Raw genomic sequence first — 19,799 nt, forward strand, 5'->3', positions numbered from 1 at the left:
ATAGAATATTCTTGTAATATATTGCTTTACACACAAAAAAATTGGTAATTATCATGCTTCTGTGAGTTTTAATACTATACAAAATGTAGAAAAAGTAGTGATTGGGTAAACTAAATCTTCATTTTTTATAACATGATAATTGTCATTATGAGAGCAATAGCATACTTTCCCAGTTTGCAGTATATCACAATCAACAAGTACAACTGTCCTAACCACCCATAGTCTCAATGCTAAAGTGATGACGCAAATTTTTATAGTTCCGTAGAACCCTGTTTTTGGGTTGCCACCCTCTTAGTGATAAGATTACATAAAAAAAAAAAAAAAAATTAAAAATCTAAAAAAAAACATATATAAAAAATCTATGGATTTAAACTCAATTTATTTTTTTCTTCCACAATAACATATTTTTAATTATTAAATTTTGGAAAATTAATTTTATTATTTACTTTAACTAATATTTATTCCATTCTATTCATAATTGTTTTAATTATATTTTGTTAATACTTATCCATACAATATCAAAAATAAAAATTGTTATCAATTGGATTATAATTAGTAAACGTTAATAGATATAGAGAGAAAAACATAAGGATAGGAATGTTTTAAACTAATCAATTATAGGGAATACAATAAAAAAGGAGTAGTAGTTGGGAAAGACAGTGAACTATCCAAATCTGCTCTGATGGGTTATCATCTTTACTACCTCCCTTTTTCATTATTCTTGATTTCTTCTTCACCATTACCGATTGTCAAGTGCAGGTCTGACCTTACTAAAAATTAGTATACTATTTTGTTGAGACCTCAAGAGCTCAATATTATATTATATATTCATACTTTTTAAAATTATTTAAAGTTAAAAGATTACATACTGTTGTAGGTCAGCTATTGCTATTTATTGGAAGTAGTCCAAACAAATAGTTAATTTTAAGTAAATGTTAAATGAAAATCTAACTGAAAAATATTAAAAAAAGTTATTACATTTTCCCTGGTTTCATTTCTGACAAAATTCTTGGTTGCTGTTCCTCAAAAATCATGAATAGTTACCAAATGATGTGTTTCACTTTCATTTTCTTATCAAATTTTAGATGAAAATCATCATATATTACAAGATTGTCTTGTTTCAAAAATTAAAGCTGTATACAAGATTGTGAACAGAAATGTTAAACGTTGTGTAATAATATTTTATAGCTATACTTTTCTATGTCTGTTTCCAAATTTTTGTATGAAAACATATTTAAATTTAATGTTTAAAATGTATATTTTTTGTTTAACATTTCACGTGAATTTTTACTAATTCTTGTTTATTTCTTTAAAGCTGGTCCACTCTTTGCTATGCTAATCAATGATCAATATATATATATATTTAAGCAAGACAAAAAACTGGGGTTTTTTTATATCTTCAAATGGTCAAAAACGTAAAGCACCTTTCACTTAACATCTCATAAAAACAGATAAAACATACTGCTAAGTACACTTCTGTTTGTTTAAGTTTATAAATTGAATACTTTTTTCAATTAAGTTTTTAAGCAGGGCTAAAGAAGTTAGTGCTTAATTTTTGGTAGAGTAACACAAAAATGTGTGTCAAACAATTGTTTTGAAAAAATGTAGTTTCATGTAAATCATTTTTTCTACTGATTATTAATGAGTTTCTGTAAGTATAATTAACAGAAGCAACAGAAAATGAGGTTTGGTAGCAATTTATTGACAACAATAATTTACTTGATAATTTTTCCTTTATGGCAACTATAACTCAAAGAGGAAGCTGATGATGATCTGCTAAAATAAAGACTAAATATATACAATCATTTTTTTTTAAAAGTGAACACACAACATAGTTGCATTAGCAGCTTCTTTAACGCAGATTATATTTTAACATTAACATGGAGTCAGGAAACAGATATTCGTGACAGTGGTTACGAAACTGACCTTCATAAATTTGGCGCATGAAAAGAAGCAGATATATGATGCGTACGCATGAATCATTACTATCTTCATTTAGAAATTTCCCTTTTCGCACGTAGGCCCCTTTGTGGCATTTGGTTTTAAATAATTACTTTGAAGTTTAAAATAAGTACCTCTTAAACGGTTTAATTATTTCCTACATCTGAATTAATTGCGACGCATTTTTCCTCAATTTGTTGTACTTGCAGTTCATTAACGAATGAAATATCTAGTCAAAAAAGTTATCATAAAAAAGTGAACATCCTTTAGAGCTTATTCAAAAATGATAACATTGTATGTTTAATACTTCATTCTCATAGATACTTAAATAAAGATTATGAATTATGTAACAGTATGATTTTATATACTTAACATATTATTATGAATTACTATTTATTCAGTAAGGAAAAAGTTATTTTATAGCTAGTTGAAAGAAACAAAATATTATTTCAGCAAAATTTTGTTATTATTAATACTAGTTAAATGTCATTTTGGCTTCGAAAATGCATATTATTTAGACAGTCTACAATCACTACAGCTATTTTTGTTGGCCTACAGTACAGTAATGTGGCGTCATGAGTTATGTCGGAGACGTAGGTTACTGGTTGTTACTCTTAAATGAAAACAAACTTTTATTTAGATTTGTTGAATTTGACTGTATGGTTATGTGTTATTCGGGTCGCATTATTATTAGTTAACAACTAATATAAGTTATTCAATGAAGACATAAATAATCGTGAAAGTGTTAAGGGAAAATAATGCGCCATGATTATAATACGCGTTCAAAATGTTATTGTATTGGAGACTTAAAGGATTTAAATAGTTTTGTTTTTATTGACGTTTACATTAAATATATTGCAGTGTTGTTTAAATTAAGTGAAAATTTCGGCTGTTCATCTGTTTTCAACAGCCGTGCAAACATTTTGAAACGGGTTTCAGGTATTTAATTTTTGTATTAAAGGTTACTTTAGGCTATCGTATTTTTTACTATAAATTCAATTTCTTGCCTATCTTTTAGAACTCTCCTAATTGTGTTTACTTTATTTCGATGTAATATTTTCAATCTGAATACTCTCATATTGCATTTTTAGTTATGTTTAATACTTATGTTGATCCAATTGCCCTCCTTTTTAGCATAGTATGTGATTGTACACATTTCGTGATAAAATTGTTTTTATTTCCTCTGTAATAGAAAATTCTAATAAAAGTAAAATACAATTTTGTGTATGTATATATATTTATTTATTTATTACACATATACATTGCATTTCGGAATATTTCCATCAAAGTAAAATGATTTTGGACAAACATATAAGCACTTAATCTCAGCTTTTTCAAAATCTTGTTTTTGAAAATGTTTAATGACTATGGAGGTAGTCCGTTAATCTTCAAGTTTCTCTGCTGTGAGATTTTCGAGTGTTAATGATTGATTTGGTTTTTTTCATTCGGTTACTCTTTACTGTCTTAATGTTGAAAATTTAAGTTTCATTAAATCAATTAAATAAAAAAGAAACAAATTAGACTAAGTCTAATTAATATTTATATTTTTACCTCTGTAATGGAGCGTACAACAATGTTATAGAGGATATTAATGCTTAACAAATTAAACAGACTTTGGTTTAACGGAGATCCATGATCTCAGTAGATTTAGTGAAGATTAATTGAATATGAAATTTGCTTCAAGTTGATGTTACTTCAATATACTTAAATTTGTCTTAGAATATGTGTTATAAATGTAGTGATCATAATGCTGTTATTACATCCACTTCAATTTTGTTAAGAAGGAATCTGGTAGTGGACATATTGTATGTTTCATTTAGTATATCATAACATAAAAAACAGTAATAAGGTAGAACCACAGATGTACGTGTCATATCTTGTTTACGATTTTAAAATTGTGAGCGATGGTGTGGATTGATAATTCAGCCTACATTGTTTATGGTTAAATGAATAGGAACAGTGCAGGCTGATAAAATGGCCTCTATCGTAGCTTGCAACACAAAATTCATAAACATACATGTTACCATTGTGCTACAGATATAAGTGTGGATGTCCAAAGTTTGCCCGCTTGATAATGACCACATTAGCTTCAGTGAAGAGCCTGTGGTGTGAATGCCAATGTATGCTTTGCCCCGGTTATCTATCTGAGAATACTTCTTTTTGTACTGTTGTGAAAGTTAAAAATGACAATATGAATTGTAATAATATATGGGTAATCTTTCAAACTTATCTGCAGCACATTAATTATACTTGTAAGATGGTAAGATGTTATCTATCACTTCTAGTACGCGAACACAATGCAGCTATCTCACTTTACTACAATGATAAACCCGGCACAATTTTTACTGGATGGTTCACGAGTACACATGCACTGAACTTCTTCAGTACACTTTATTACTGATAATAATTTTGACAGATCATCCAATGATCCTACAAAGTTGATAATGTTTTTTGGAAAGAGGTTATTTTGTTGCTTTCATAACCGCATAACCGTATAAAATGTAAAGGATGAAGTCTTAAAATTATAAATTTTTATATAGTTCCTCAACTATTTCAAAACATGGATAGCCTGTGAAGCACCACTTAATATTACTGATAAAGGAGTTTATAAAATCTTTGAAAAGATTTTCTATAATTTTGTTTCAAAGATATAGAAAGTGAGCGGTTTGCTATATTTCATTTGTTTTTTTTAATAATTATACTTGTTTTGTTTTTATGTCTCCTAACTAAAAAACATTTTTTTCTCTTAATTTGGCCTTATTATTACACTATACAAATATATAAGTAACCTTATTGTGACATATATTCTCACGTATTAGAAACAGTATAGCATTGTAATCTGATATAGAGTAGGAACGCAATAAAATAATTACAAATTATTGAAATTTCAGTTCATTATTATTTAATGTGTTTAGGTAATTTTGAAATTCTGTAGCTATTATTATTTTACTATAATTATGTTTTATTGTGTATTACTACAACTTTATAACAAACTAAATATAACAGTGAACATTGTAATATGCAATTTAACTGGTCCTTTATTTATAAAGAGATTAGCGGTTATGATGTACAGGAATGTAGATAATTTTGTGAGACTGTTTGTCGTAACAACTTTAACCCTTAGTTGTAATTTACCAAACAAATTCTAGTATGCTTACACCCGCATTTAGTTATCAGAAAAGATCAGTTGTTTTGTTTTTTATGTTATACGTTCATGACAAGGTTATGAGTTACACGTGATCAAATTGCTCTTTGTTAGTAAACAGAATGTTTACTTTTGCCAAAGATGTCTCTTGCACATGTTTTAATCGTCATTATAATCATTGAAAAGCTTTGTATAAAAAATCTAAACAGTTATTCATCAAATTTCTTTTTATATAGTTTTTTTCATCTTGCTAGAATTTTGATATAATTCTTACTAATTAATCATTTTCAGAACAGGTAGTAGGTAGATAGGTAAGAAAACTTTTATTTGTTTTCTTATAACATTTAGTTTTTAGGAATTTATGTAATTTATTATAATTATCTTGATTCATGCTGTACAGGTTAAGGGAATAATAACAATTAGTGTTATTCATTTATAAGATCATCTTGTATTTATTTTTTTGTGTACACCGATTTATTATTAGTGAATGGGATTGTAATTAATTGTAGGGCTATATATTTACATACAAAGTTACAATAAAATATTACTAATGGATAGATTAGACTGTTGACTTGCTGACCACAAAAGTGCCATGACTTGTTTAATTTGAAGTTTAGCCTTCACTTACTCTGTTCGATTTTATTATAATTTGATTGGGGGGATGGTGTTCTTTAATAATTAGTAACTTTTCACATTTTTCTTTCTTCGTTTTTAATATTTTATTATTTATATTACATTGTTTTAATGATAAATGAAACAAAATTTGCATTTAACAGACTTTACTTGCATCACACTACTTTCAGTTGTTATGACACTGCTCAATGTCACTGAAGTTACTGTTTTTTTCTAGCCTAAGTTACTGCTGGCAGTTTTTGTGTTGTACTCTTTTGTATATTTATAAAACAATATGTGTGTGCACATGTGCGTATGTGTCTTACCAAAGAAAAACTGCCGGCTATTACCCCAGATGGAACCGCAATATAAAATGTCAAAACAGCATCAGTTAAGGGGAGAGCAATGTATTCAGACATAAGTAAAAAAAAGATTTATTAAGAATAAATTTTTGTTAACTTACAACAATTAAAAGGTTTAATCTTTAACACCTGTCATCTTGGACTAAAACACAGTAGAAAGTTATAACTAACTCTTAAATGAATCTTAAAAATCTTTTTATTAAAAAATAATAAAATTTCATTTTATTGTTTCGATTTTTATAATCTGTACTTATACTCTATCTAACAGAAAGGGAGACAAGTTAGTCAGAAACAGGGACCTGTTTACATGGTTTGTGAAAATGCACCTGCTGCTTTGAATTCACAGCACCTCTACTTGTCTTTTCTTTGCTGTGCAGCTGGTCCTGTGTGTACAATAGCGAAGTTGCATCGTGATTTACAATAATGCTCTTGTAGTCTTTTGTCATGAACTTCAAATAGTAGTGTATAGTAATATAAGACAAAACTTGAGAGCTACTATAACAATTTATAAACTAAAACGTAAACTTAAAAAGAACTACCAAGAAAATTAAAAGAAACTTGAAAGATAGAAAAAAATTATTTTATCTACTGGTGGGAAAGGGGTTTCGTATCAAACTGCCTGATTACAGGGAACAGTGGGCGATTACCAATATGGTGTTGATTTTCCAAATATTCCAAAGCCAGTCAAAGGGAAGCCGACTCAGAATTTACCTTCTAGATTGTCGGTCATTATAGTGAATGTCCTTCCTAATGTGCAGTTTAGAGTAAACATTAAATTGAGATTACAAGAAAGAATATATGTTCTGAATCATCTGTGTTTAAAACAACATGCTTTTTACTTAGAATGTATTAAAAGTAGAACTAGATGAAATATTAAGTAACCTAAAGTGTCTAAAAATAAAAGTTTTTGATCGCTTAAATTTTACAAAAAGCTGGGTGTCATGTCTTAGACATCCTGCACATCACCACGACTTCAAAAAAAATTGAACTTTACAAGCAGATGATCAAACAATGGGTTGCTGTGTGTAGCACAATGTTTGTGCATTAAGTGTGTTTTTGAAAAAACTTTTATTACTGTTGGTTTAGAACTATGGAGTACTGTTGTGTCAGTTGAAAATCAGTGCAGGGGTTTACAATGTCCAATAAAAGATGCAGTTAAATCATTTATAAAAAAGGGAGGTGATGAAAGTAGCAGTGGAAGTAGTTCTGTGGGTGATTATGTTTGTATCAAATGCAAAGATGAAAGTAATTAATGAAGTATTTTTAGCGTGGAAGAATTATGTATATTATTAAGAAATAGGGAATTATTACTTTCTTAAATGAAAAAAAAAAAACCATTAAATGTTATTTTATAGTTAATCAGTTTAAATTGTATTTCTTCTATTACAGTAAATTTTTTATTATTATTAAATATTGTAAAAATTTGGATATTGCTGCATCACTTATCAAAATGCAGTAACTACTAGTATCTCCTGTACTTTAATTACATGTCATGAGTTTGTGCATTCATATCACATTAGCCTGTCCTCATAAATATTGTGTGCTGCAGTTAATAGTTGATGTAAAATTAATATTTATAAGTATTTATCGTAACAAGTTTAGTCATTAAAAACATTTTAACAGAAAGCTTATATGAAACACCCGTAATAGCACAAGGTGACAGCATTTAACGTAAATTGTATATAGACAAAATTAAAAAAAAAATTATTTTCTTTGTAGGATAAATGGTTGGTTAAAATTTAAAATGTTTTTGTTCATTTTTTGCTAGTAATTAATTTGGGGCAGGTATATACATGTTCTTGGACTGGGAATTTTTCTAGTAGTTTAACAATTATGTATATTAAAAGAACTGTGTCAAAAGTAGTTATTAATATCAAGTAATGATAAATAATAAATAAATTTATTATAAAAAAAAAATATTAAGTTTGTAATATTATATAATGATTTACTTAATATTACAATTACATTTTTTTATATTGTAAAAAGTTTTGTTTCATAAAACTGAAATTAAAGTACAGTAATTATGTGTTAACCTTGCGTAAAGTATTTTTAAAATGCTTCCTGGAAATTTTCAAGGATTTGTGGTTAAAAAAAATATAAATTTTGTTACATGATTATCGTGAATTAATTTGTAGTTTCTATTTCCCTGAAAGGAGTAAACTGTTGACAATAGTAAGACCTGTATTCACCTGTACTTAAACTTGTTGATGAGCCGTTATGAGATGGCTTGAAAGTGTATCATAAAGTGTATTAAGCTCTCCTCATTGTGAAAAATTTACCTTACGAAAAGTAACTACAGGATCTTCATTTAACTGATCTAAAAATAAGGAGAATGGTTCAGGATTTAGGAGGAATAGGCTCATTTTCTTCCTGAATCTGATTAAGGCTTATAGACTCCATAATATATTGTTAATTGTGTAAATTACTTTGTGTTTTTCCTTTCCTCTTGATGACATTAGAAATTGTGGTCACTCTGTATTTGTTCAGGAAGGAATTTTTCACGTTAGATAGTTTAATTTCTTTAGTTCATTTGAAAGAGTAATTACTTAATTGATATGTCTTATTTTACTGCTTTCAAATTGTCTCAATGGGTTTGTCAGATATTGAGTACTCTGTTATGAGTTTTGAATTTCTATATGCTAAGAAGTTTGCATCATCTGTCTTCTTTGTGATTGTTCTAAGTTCATTTATTTTGATTGCCGGTATGAAAGCATTTTGCTTTTGCTCTGCAGTTATATTAATATTTTATTTGATGAGGTAAGTTTCTTTCCATGTTTTAGCACATGTTTCAACCAGTCCTGTAAGAATTTCTGTACATTAATCTAAATCTATGTTCATGATAGCTTGAAAATTGTTAGATCAATTTGAACAGAATTTATTACATACATTTTACCAAATGTGCATATCTAATTGCGTTTCAAATGTAGTGTTAAACATTATTGTTGCTGCAAGAATTTTTTTAATACAAATTTGATTGTTATAAATTTTCCTCTGAATGTTCTGTTTAAAGTAAAAAATGTTTTATTATTGAAAATTTTTATGAAAAAATAAAGAATAATGTAGAATATTGCCTGATTCTATCGATTTAATGTATTTATTTGTTCATATTACAGAGACAGTCATTTACTGGTGTCATATTTTTGGTGTAGAAAGTAATATTTTTTAATTAAAAGTTTGATCATTGACAGGCTGCATCATCAATAAATCGTTGTAATGATTATTAAAAAAAAATAATAATTTTCATGAACTTAATAAAATTGCAATAAATTTAAGTTCTAAATATTTAAAATTGGCACTATGTTGTGATAAGATGAACGAAAATAAAAATGAATATCAATTTAATGGCCTTTTATTCACATAAGAAAGTTAATTGAAAGCTTTTAACTGCTGTTTTTTAATAGAATTTTTGTATAAATAACATTTAGAATACTATAAGTTAAATATTATAAAAATTCAGTTTAAAGTAAGTTATATTATAATTCTGTAATTCCATTTATATTGGTATGATTAGAATTTATTTCTTTAATATAGTTTTGATTATTTGTTAGTACAAACTGTTACAAAATGTTTTTCTAATCATTTTGTAGCACTGATTACTACATTCATTAATCTGTAATTGCCAATGGTAGTCGCCCTTTCAAAGGAAAATCACATTCATAGATTATCTACGTTGCTGGTCTAAAGACCACATAATTTAATTAAATTTGATGTTAGTCATTGGTATTATTAACCTCGGTACAGATTTTGTATAAGCTCTGATGTAACATTTATGAATACTAGGTCAAAAGAATAACACGAAAACAATTAAAAAATTATCCTGTATTACAAGTTAAGTGCTTTACTACTACATACAATTATTATTTATTAAAACAAAACATATTGACTATTTAAAAAGCTGAATTTCAGTAAACGTGATTTCAGAAAAATAAGTTACAACTATAAATTCAACAAATCTATAAAATTTTAATGTGAAGATGATAATTCAGAACTCTACATCAGGATTATCAGATTCTGTGTTGTAAGTATTTATTCTAGAGATGTTTCTGCTCTCATCAGCTGTCAGTGACTAATAATATTGCTGCATAAGATCTTTCAGATTTGTTGTTTTTGGGGTTGAACCAGTAACATTATTATAACTTCGATGATCTTTTGACCTAGTGTTCATAATTATTATATCGGAGCTCATATGGGTGCTGCTTCCAGTTGTGAAACCCTATCAGGTCATCTACTGAAAAATTCATTTCATCTGTGAACTTTAAACAATTTATTGTCCTTTCCCCTACACTGATTTCTTCATTTTCTCTTATACATTTATTTTCATATCTTTATCATATGAATTAAAAAAGGTTTATGTAGGTAGCACCCTTGCCCCTTGCTCTGCTTTCTAGATCAAACCATTTGGTTTGAGCATCCCTATTTTCATAGCCATTTTCAAATTGAGTACAGTTCTTTAATTGATCACCTGTCTTTCTAATCTACTCTTTGGTCTTTAAACATTTCCATTAGTTTATCCTGTTTGATATGATTCAATGCTTTTTCTGTATATAAAACATATACTTATTCATTTAATTCTTTCTGTATAACTTTCACTGATAGCTATTAATCTGATCCAATTCCTTTCCCTTCATGAATCCATGTTCGTGCTTCTGCAACCTTTTTTATTCATATCAATTATGCTTTATTTTATAAATATTTCATATATTTATTATATTTGTCATTTCTATTGCTGATATATTACAATATTTTGTAATGTGGTCGTTAGCTTTAATTGCAATACTAATAAATTCTTATATATATATATATATATATATATATATATATATATATATATTCCTTATTGAGTTTTCTGTTGTTTTATTATATTTGTAAAGTATATTTTATTTTGTCTGTTTTTAGCTTTACACACAATGTTGTCCCATTGTATTTATTAAATTTGTTTACATATTTTTAGTATAGTATTAATAAATCTTTTGTAACCATTTTATTAGTTATTCTTGTTGTATTCTAAATTCAAATTTTTTCCATTATTTTCAGAGTGTGTGTGCGCGCATGCGTATTATTTTTATCGAACATTGCTGTTATAAGTTGTCTTTTGTGCCACGTGTGGTATGAATCTTAATTTTTTCTGATGTTATTTTCTTCTGTACTACTTCATACATTTTTGATTGTAAAGTGGCAGCCAGGAACATGTTTTATGCATGTTTAACATGTATTAATTTGCTCTGTGTACTTATATCACAAGAACAAAAATTATGTTATTCAATTAGGGTTACAGCTACCAGTCCACAGATTATGTTCCTTCAGTTTTCTATGGTCATCCAAGCTAGAAAAGGATTTCTACATAAGTCTAGAGGCTTCTGTATTGATATTAGGGTGTAAGAAATATATACTCTTAAATTTTTGTTATTTCCACCAGTAGTGATTAAGTTGGTCTATGAATTCTTTATCTGTACATTATTTTGCCATTATACTGACATTATAGCTGCTAAACAATTTGTAATATTGCCATCTTCATAATGATAATACTTTAGAGATTAAATAATTATTCATGATATAAAGCCTTAATTCATCTATAATTATTCATTATAGATGAATAAAGCCTAAGTTATGTGTAGGTAATTATAACAGTATAAAGTAAAGTGTAATAGGGGAGTGCTTTTGGATGAAAAACTGTTTTTAGAACCCACTCATCTAATATTATCTAATTTGCATGAAAGTCTTTAAATTTATACAAATATAGAATGTTTACAATTTTAGAGTTGATTTTTTTTTTTTTTTACTGTAAAAAGTGCTTTTTTCTCAAAAAAACTTAAAATTACAGATATTATTGATAAGTTTATAATCATCCCTGTATAACCTATATTCCAAAAGAAGGTGTTCCTTCTAGGATTTGTTGAATATTATTTTAGAATTTGTTGTCAGAAAAACAAAATTTAAAAATGGAGACTGTATGATTGACCAGAAATAAAAAAATTAAATTGCAAAACAGAATACCAAAAAAAAGTAAAAAAATGTGTGGTCATTTTTCTACCTTTAATGTGGTTACCACCCCTAAAGAATATTAATTATCAGATATGAAAAAAATTAAATAATTAAAAAACAGAAAAAAGTATAAATATCTTATTTTAAATTACTTTAATTCTAACTTTAAAGTATACATCAAATGTCATTAATAGCTTCTTCTTTTTTATTTGATCCTCTTCTATATTGAAGGTGAGATATTAATACTTAAACAGTTTTGTAAAATTCCTTAATTAGTTTAAAGCTTATTATAAAATTAGTTCTAACTTATTCTCAGCTTTAAGCTCTAGCTTATTTATAATGTGTTTCTTCTAACTGTGGCCAACAGAACTGTATTGCTTGAATACTCATGTATAATCTGTTCATTCTTAGAAGGAGATGTGAAATAAACAAGCTGTGAATGTGGTAGTGCGTGTATATACAGCACACTATTGTATGCGCCGAGCTGTTGTAACTATCGATGTTTAAAAACAAAACATTGTTGTTTATCACTGACTTCAAAATTACAGTATAAATTCTCTTATTCCATACTGGATTTTTTAATCTTCTTTTAATTGTAGTTCTGTGTTTCAGTACTTTTTTTGGTACATGTGACTGTGTGCATATATTCGTTTATTGTGAGATTTATTTACTGTGTGATTATTACTGATTATTGTGAGATTTGATAGTGTGATTAGCCTGTATGTGTGTGTATTCGAATAATTCGGCTGATAATTCAGGAACATCTTTCAATAAGCACAGAAAAGGAAAATATTTGCGAAGTGGTGAAAAAAAATAGTTTTAAATAATTCAATCAACTGCTGGAGAAAAATCCTATGTTGTTTAAAAAGGAAGTAGTGAAAGTTCTGAATTAACTGATGTGTCAGTTAGTAGTATTATTAGATTACAAACTGAAATGAATAGGAAAGGAAAAGTAGAAACTCCTGTTAAAAATAGAAAACATGGAAAACCTAGGAAAATGGGATGAATTTGACAAAAATGTAATAAGATTGACTGTACATAATTTCTTTTTTCGAAATGATATACCAACCTTAAAAAAATTGCTGGCTCTGATAAACTTGACAAGAGTTTACCAAAGATTGGACGCACTAATTTATACAAATTACTGTTGTCGATGGATTTTAAATTTATTAAAAGAAATAAAAAAAGTGTAATTGTTGATCAAGAAGTGATCATAATTTGGTGACATAATTATTAAAAAAAAATAGCAAATTATAGAAAAACAGTAGAAATATATTTTATTTGGATATGAAGGCCACACCACTTCAAGAATTTAGTGTGACAGTATGACAGTTATTGGTAAAAACAACATTTCTGTCAGGTGTCAATGAGGTATCAACTGATAAGTAGAAACAGTGCGTGAAGCATGTTACAAAAGAAGATGTGGAACTTAAATAATTTTCTCAATGTTGTGGTTGATGAACTAATAATTAATGTTAGAGATGATTCGTTGTCAACGCCAACTTCTGGAAGTGATGAAGAATCGGATGTAGTAGAGGGAATCCAGTGTTTGTTGGACAATGACAGAGAATAAGGTAAGCAATTTTCTTAACGTTTCGAAGCGATAAGATTTTATTCAAGTTATATATTTTACCTATTTAATTATTTTTAATAATATAGTAGTTATTGTTTTCATAGGTTTTATTATATTAAAAATTTTGTGAGAGATTAAAAAGTTATACGTTTAGTATAAAGTAAATGAAATACATAATTATAATTAAATAAATTATAATTATAGTTAAATAAATAAATGAAGTGTAAAGTGAATATAAGATTTTGTGAGAAATTACATAATATTGTAAGTTTAGTATGTAATTTTTTTTAGGCATACTGTTCCACAGCGCTCTCGTCTGGAGTGTGTTTATGCGATATTTTCTTCTTAGAATGAACAGAGAGTATACTGACTCATGTTTTCGTAGAATTTATTGAAAGTTATTTTATTGTTTCCTGTAAAAATTTACTCCCCATTTCCTTTTCTGTTATACTATGCAATTTTGTTTTATTACTTAAAATTTGGTCTCCAAAAAACTGAAAAATATCCCTTTTTTGACACTTTTTAGCCCAAGTTGACTGTGCCAGTTTGAAGTGAAAAAAGTTCAGAAAATATACATTATTTAATTAATTACTGACCTTATGTAACCTTTGGACCAAAGGTTTGTTTGGTTACCTACTATTATTCAAGTAACAGCTGTTTTAGTCAGGAATGATAACGTTTGCAGAAAAAACAAACTAAGCTAAGAAAGAAAATATTTAAAATAGTTGAAAGTAACTGTGTTTCAAAAGTAATGAAAGATATTGAAAAAAAAAAACATTTAAAATAGCTATTTTATTATTGCAGAGAGAAAGGTACTGTAACAACAGAGTTACAATATTGTTTTTGTTGTTGCTGTTGTGCACTTCTGCTCATAAGAAAAGGCATCAGCTAATCATTTTTCTTCCAGCAGGATTTGCTGTACATTATTTGCTCTGATGTAAATTACTTAATTGCATTTTTGTATTTTTATTTGTAAATATTATGTCATCTACACCTTATAATGGTTTTCTTTTTTTTAATACAAAGTTTGTTCAGCTTATCATACTAGTTTTTGTTTGTTTTTTTAAAATAATCTAAGCAGCTATATTGTAAAAAAATGGCCAATAACTGTAAAATTGTTGATCAAAATATCACCAAATTGAGAGTGCTCAATGAGAAATAGTTGTTATTTATTAGGCAGTTAATTCTTAAACATGAAATGAATATTGTGTACCCAGTCGTTTTCGTAAATAACATCTTCAGAGCATAATTACCACAACTAGAATTATGAAGAAATGAAACGCTAAAGATATAAGAAAAGTAATCATTATTCATATGATTGAAAAATGCCATCGATTCTTTTTATTGAAAAGATTGAAAGATGACTTTTTTTCTGTTTCATTGATTAATAATGCTACAGCTTGAAATTCTGTAAACTGTGAAATATGTGAGGTCAGCTTTTTTTAATAGTAAAATTTACTTGATGAATAAAAGCTAATATAAAAAATAATTACATGTTACCAGATGTGGAGTCTGAAAATATAGCAACTTTCTAATAAAAAAAAAATAGAAAAACCCCAGCAGTTTTAAAATAATACAATATGCAAATGAATACATGATGTGGCACTCGTTCATTTACTTAGATGTCAGCAGAATAATGTTTGTAATGGCAGTAACTATGAAGAAAAGAAAACCGATCATGTCAGATTGTTCTCACTCAATTCGGGTGGTTTTGTACATTTTCAAGTAAATAAAATTTGAAAAGGGAATAATTACTTATAAAATTAAAAGTGCCTTATACATTAATTTTCATAGCTGGCAAAGAAAATATTTATAATGATAAAAAAAATCATTATTGGATCACGGATGAGATATTCCTTAATAAACAGTGGCTATTTTTTTTTTTTTTTTTTTTGGTAGTGTGCAGTTGGATTGATGTTTAATATGGAGAATATGTAATTATTTCATATCACTGAGGAGAAAACTAGCAACATTGTTAGTGCTGTACTTGATATCAAAATGAGCAACACGGCTGTCACATTGATTTTGAAATGAATCTGTCTCATGATGCTGATAATGTTTAAATGAAAGGTTGTCACGCTGTTGTTAATAGATCATGGTAGCTTTTCTATAAAACAAATTGTGTAAACAAGTACAAAATCCTGCAAACAGTAGGAATTTACCTAACAAACTGGACATTTCCAATTATTAAGAGATGTATTAGAGCTATTGTTGTACTAGGTTCTTTGTGAAAACTCTCTTTAAGATAGATGAGCGTGCGCGCGTGTGTCTTATTTTTTACATGTTATTCAAATCAATTAATTATTCACCTATGTACTGTATTACATTAGATGTATTATATATATACATCTTATTGATTCATTCAATTCATTTGGTGCACCTTATTGATTCATTCCTACTTTACAATGGTGTGTGTTTGGAGGTACTCATCAACACTTAATGATAAATAAAATTTTTAAATTGTATCATTATTTAAACTTTTACAGTAAAATTAATTTTTTTATCTTGACATTTAGTTTTTCTCTACCCCAAACCCACCCAAGTTCTGATTTCAATTCTATTCCTAACCTGAAAATACCTTTCTGGATGTTACCTGTTTACCTGTGGCGGCCATCTTTGTTACGGTGCACACACCTATTTTTTGTGATTGTAAGGGTTTACGGAAAAAAATCATAACTAAAAAACTATTGGTCCTGGAAGGATGAAACAAAAAGCAATTTATTCATATTTCTCAAGGTAAAAGAGTGGTCCAGTGGTTTATTTACTTATTTCTCCTTCTATGAGAAAATTACCAATAAAGTTTAACATGAACAACAGTGAAATTTCACTTCGGTCATTTTTTCAAGAAGCAGGGATGGCATACACGGTGTGAATTATTTTTTTATATGTAGGTATATGTTAATAGTTTTATCATAAATAATATTAATGGTGATATACTTATCCCTAAATCTTTATGATTTTTTTTTAAATTCAAATTTTGGCTTCAAATAACCTTGATGGAGGGACTGGTGATAAAAATCTCAAATTTGCACAACTTATAGTGCTTTTGTAGATGTTTATGGCAAATAAAAAAGTTTCTTGTGTATTGTAATAAAAAAGTTATAACCTCACAAAAATCATGCGAAACCTGTTAAAAGCGATACCATTTTGACTTGCTAAATAAGTGCTCCATGGGAGTTTCTTGTCTTCTTTGCACTTTACATTTTTTATATTTAGCCCTTCTCTTGTTGAAGTTTACGTTTTCAATATTTAAAAAATAGGTTTTCTAAATTATTAATTTTATGATAACAACCAATACCGTAACCTAATACAATTTTGTTTCAAAAATGCCTGTAAAACTTGCTCAAACTAGATTTCAACAAGTAGCCTACATCTTTTTTCATAAATTAATTTTTATTTTTATATCGGTTTATTTTTGTAAACGTTCGAAGAAAAAATAAATTGTAGCAAAATTTTAATTATTCTTCAGTGAAATAGCCTGTTTTTGTAGCAATGAAAATTTATTATTTTGTGTGGTTAATCAACAGCTGTGATATCTCTTCTGATAATTTTCTTGAAATTGTGTTTGAACGACCTGTCACTATAGTTAGTTCAAGTGATGTCAATTTTCTCAGGACTTTGCAGATCGGTACCCACACTTTGTCTTTTTTTTTTAAGAGGTGGAGAAACCCATTTACGGGCGCCTGGGCAGTGTTGGGATCGCTAGCAGGTTCCGCAAGATGTTATTAAATGCGTATGTATTTCTGCGCACTACCGACTAAACCTCCACCCCTTCCTGGTATAGCTGATGTGCATTACTTCAGGAAGGGGGGAATACGCCCTCACACACAATCAGACACTACAGTCAACAAACACGGACCACATACCCAAAAGATATCAAACATCAGACTAAATCTCACCACACACTCCACAACATCCAATCATCACTCAGAAAACATACCTCACGCCGCACACTTTGCACATCACATCAAAGCCAGTCACATAAACAAACACCTCACAGATAATCGAACACTTCTTTTTTTCCTGTTTAGCCTCCGGTAATTACCTTTCAGATAATACTTGAGAGGATGAATGAGGATGATATGTATGAGTGTAAATGAAGTGTAGTCTTGTACAGTCTCAGTTCGACAATTCCTGAGATATGTGGTTAATTGAAACCCAAACACCAAAGAACACCAGTATCCACGATCTAGTATCCAAATCCGTATAAAAATCCGTATAAAAATAACTGACTTTACTAGGATTTGAACGCTGGAACTTTCGATTTCCAAGTTAGCTGATTTGGGAAGCCCGTTCACCACTAGGCCAACCCGGTGAGTCAGACAATCGAACAATAGTATACTTACCTCACGGATCACCATCGGACGCGGGAGCGGAGTGCCCATGACCTCATCGAACCCAGGCGATCCCCATACGTACGTTGAACCCCCTAGGCTCTCAGCTGCGCGCCTGTGCGCCCTCGCACCCTCCGACAACCCCTTCTTCTACCCCTGCGAGACTCCTTCCAGACGTACAGCTCCTCCATGATCTTCCTAGCAAACCTTGCTACAGCCGTCCAGTTTTTCGCGCTTTCCAACATCTGCTGCAGTTCCTCTGAGAGAACATTTTCCTTTTATCTATGGTATCCAATATTTTCCTCTTCGCATCCTCAAATCGGGGGCAGTGAAAGAAGACGTGATATGCTATTTCTTCCTCGTCTACACACACCGGAAATCTAGCGGAGTGATCGAGCTTAAACCTAAAAAGGTATTCTCTGAACCTACCATGACCCGCTAGAAACTGTGTGATACAGTAATCCAGCCAGCCATGGGCCTCTCGCACCAACTTCTCAGGTCCTCAATTATGCGGTGTGTCCATCGGCCTCTATCAATAGTGTTCCACCGCATCTGCCATTCTCTCCTCATCTCTTTTATAATGGAGCTAGCCACTCTCCTTTTTTCCGTAGGTGTTGACGCCCGTTGCTCTTTAATCTTCTTTCTGCGGGTGATCTCCAGATTGACAGGTAATATTCCTGCCAACACTTCGACTGCGTCTCGAGAAACCGTGCGTTATGCAGGTGGAATACAGAGGCAGCTTCTTCTGTGCATTGATTCGAGAGTACCTCTGTATATACCGTTTCTAATGACCCCTCCACATATCTTGGCACCGTAAAGTAACGTGGATTATATTATCACTCTAGACAGTAGTCTCCTCATCTGCGGCCTCGGTCCCCCCACAGTTCGGCAGTAAATCTGGCAACCAGACGCATGATCTTTTCAGCCCTCGAGCAGGCCTCCAAGACGACCCACAATGTCTGTTAAGACTTTTGAAATGATGTACGTGATTCCAACCAGCTGAAAATGACGATGTGCACGTTCATACGTGCAAATCGTCATTTTCGAGGCTACTATTTACCACGTTTTACATTTTTGAAACGGTTAACACAAAGAGACTTTTCAGGAACTAAATTTAAATTTAAAATAATGTGTTCTTTAAGAGCTTGCTCTAATGTTATTTGTCTTAAGTTTTTCTTAACTGTTTTTTTATGAGTTCTTAAGTCACAACAAAATTGTGTCCATACGGGTGACTGAATTCTGTCAAAAACGTTTTTTCATGATATTTACAAATACTAGTGATATCTGAATTAACATGTAAAAAAATAAGTTGTTAGTTTTCATCACTAAATTTACAAATTTTTATGAGTTCTTTTGGTTCTGTACCATACACTGTTTTATGACACTCTTCATTAGCATAAATTCTTTTGGAACATTGTTCTTCCATTGTTTTATGTGAAATTAGTTGAAAATAATGTAAACATTTAGCTGATTTTAAAATTTCCAAATATAATATTATTAAGTAAAACTTATTTATTTATTAATAAACACTTCCAAACACAGGATGAAATTTGAGACACTCTGTGAAGATGTGAACCGGTCACTGACCAGTCTGTAACTGCAAAACTAAATGATGCAACAAGCATAAAAGAACACGTGCAACATGAATTTTCCTGATGACTGGAAATGACTTCAAGCGCCTGTTATAACATGAACACTGCAGTATAATTATTCAAACAAGTTTATTTCAACTATAGCAATAAGTATAAAAACATTAAAGTGCCAAGAAGACAAGAGACCCCCTTGGAGCACTTATTTACCGAGTGAAAATGGTATCGCTTTTAACAGGTTTCGCATAATTTTTGAGAAGT

The 19,799-nt window shown here is 29.3% G+C and overlaps 1 protein-coding gene across 2 annotated transcripts in view; it reads left to right on the top strand.

Annotated features, from left to right (window-relative positions):
• Window positions 1–2,493: 2,493 nt before the first annotated feature.
• The window catches only part of LOC142323308 (uncharacterized), a 99,767-nt gene continuing 82,461 nt past the window's right edge, over window positions 2,494–19,799 (top strand). The window contains exon 1 of one of the 2 annotated variants that reach the window (XM_075362779.1): window positions 2,494–2,880. In XM_075362779.1, coding sequence (XP_075218894.1) covers window positions 2,700–2,880 — 181 coding nt within the window. In that variant the 5' untranslated portion in view covers window positions 2,494–2,699. Of the gene's footprint in view, window positions 2,881–12,657; window positions 13,617–19,799 lie in introns of those variants that run through there. The other variant, XM_075362780.1, reaches the window with a different exon arrangement.

The sequence above is a fragment of the Lycorma delicatula genome, chromosome 4, assembly GCF_047948215.1.
Source record: "Lycorma delicatula isolate Av1 chromosome 4, ASM4794821v1, whole genome shotgun sequence".
In the NCBI taxonomy this organism is placed as follows: domain Eukaryota; kingdom Metazoa; phylum Arthropoda; class Insecta; order Hemiptera; family Fulgoridae; genus Lycorma; species Lycorma delicatula.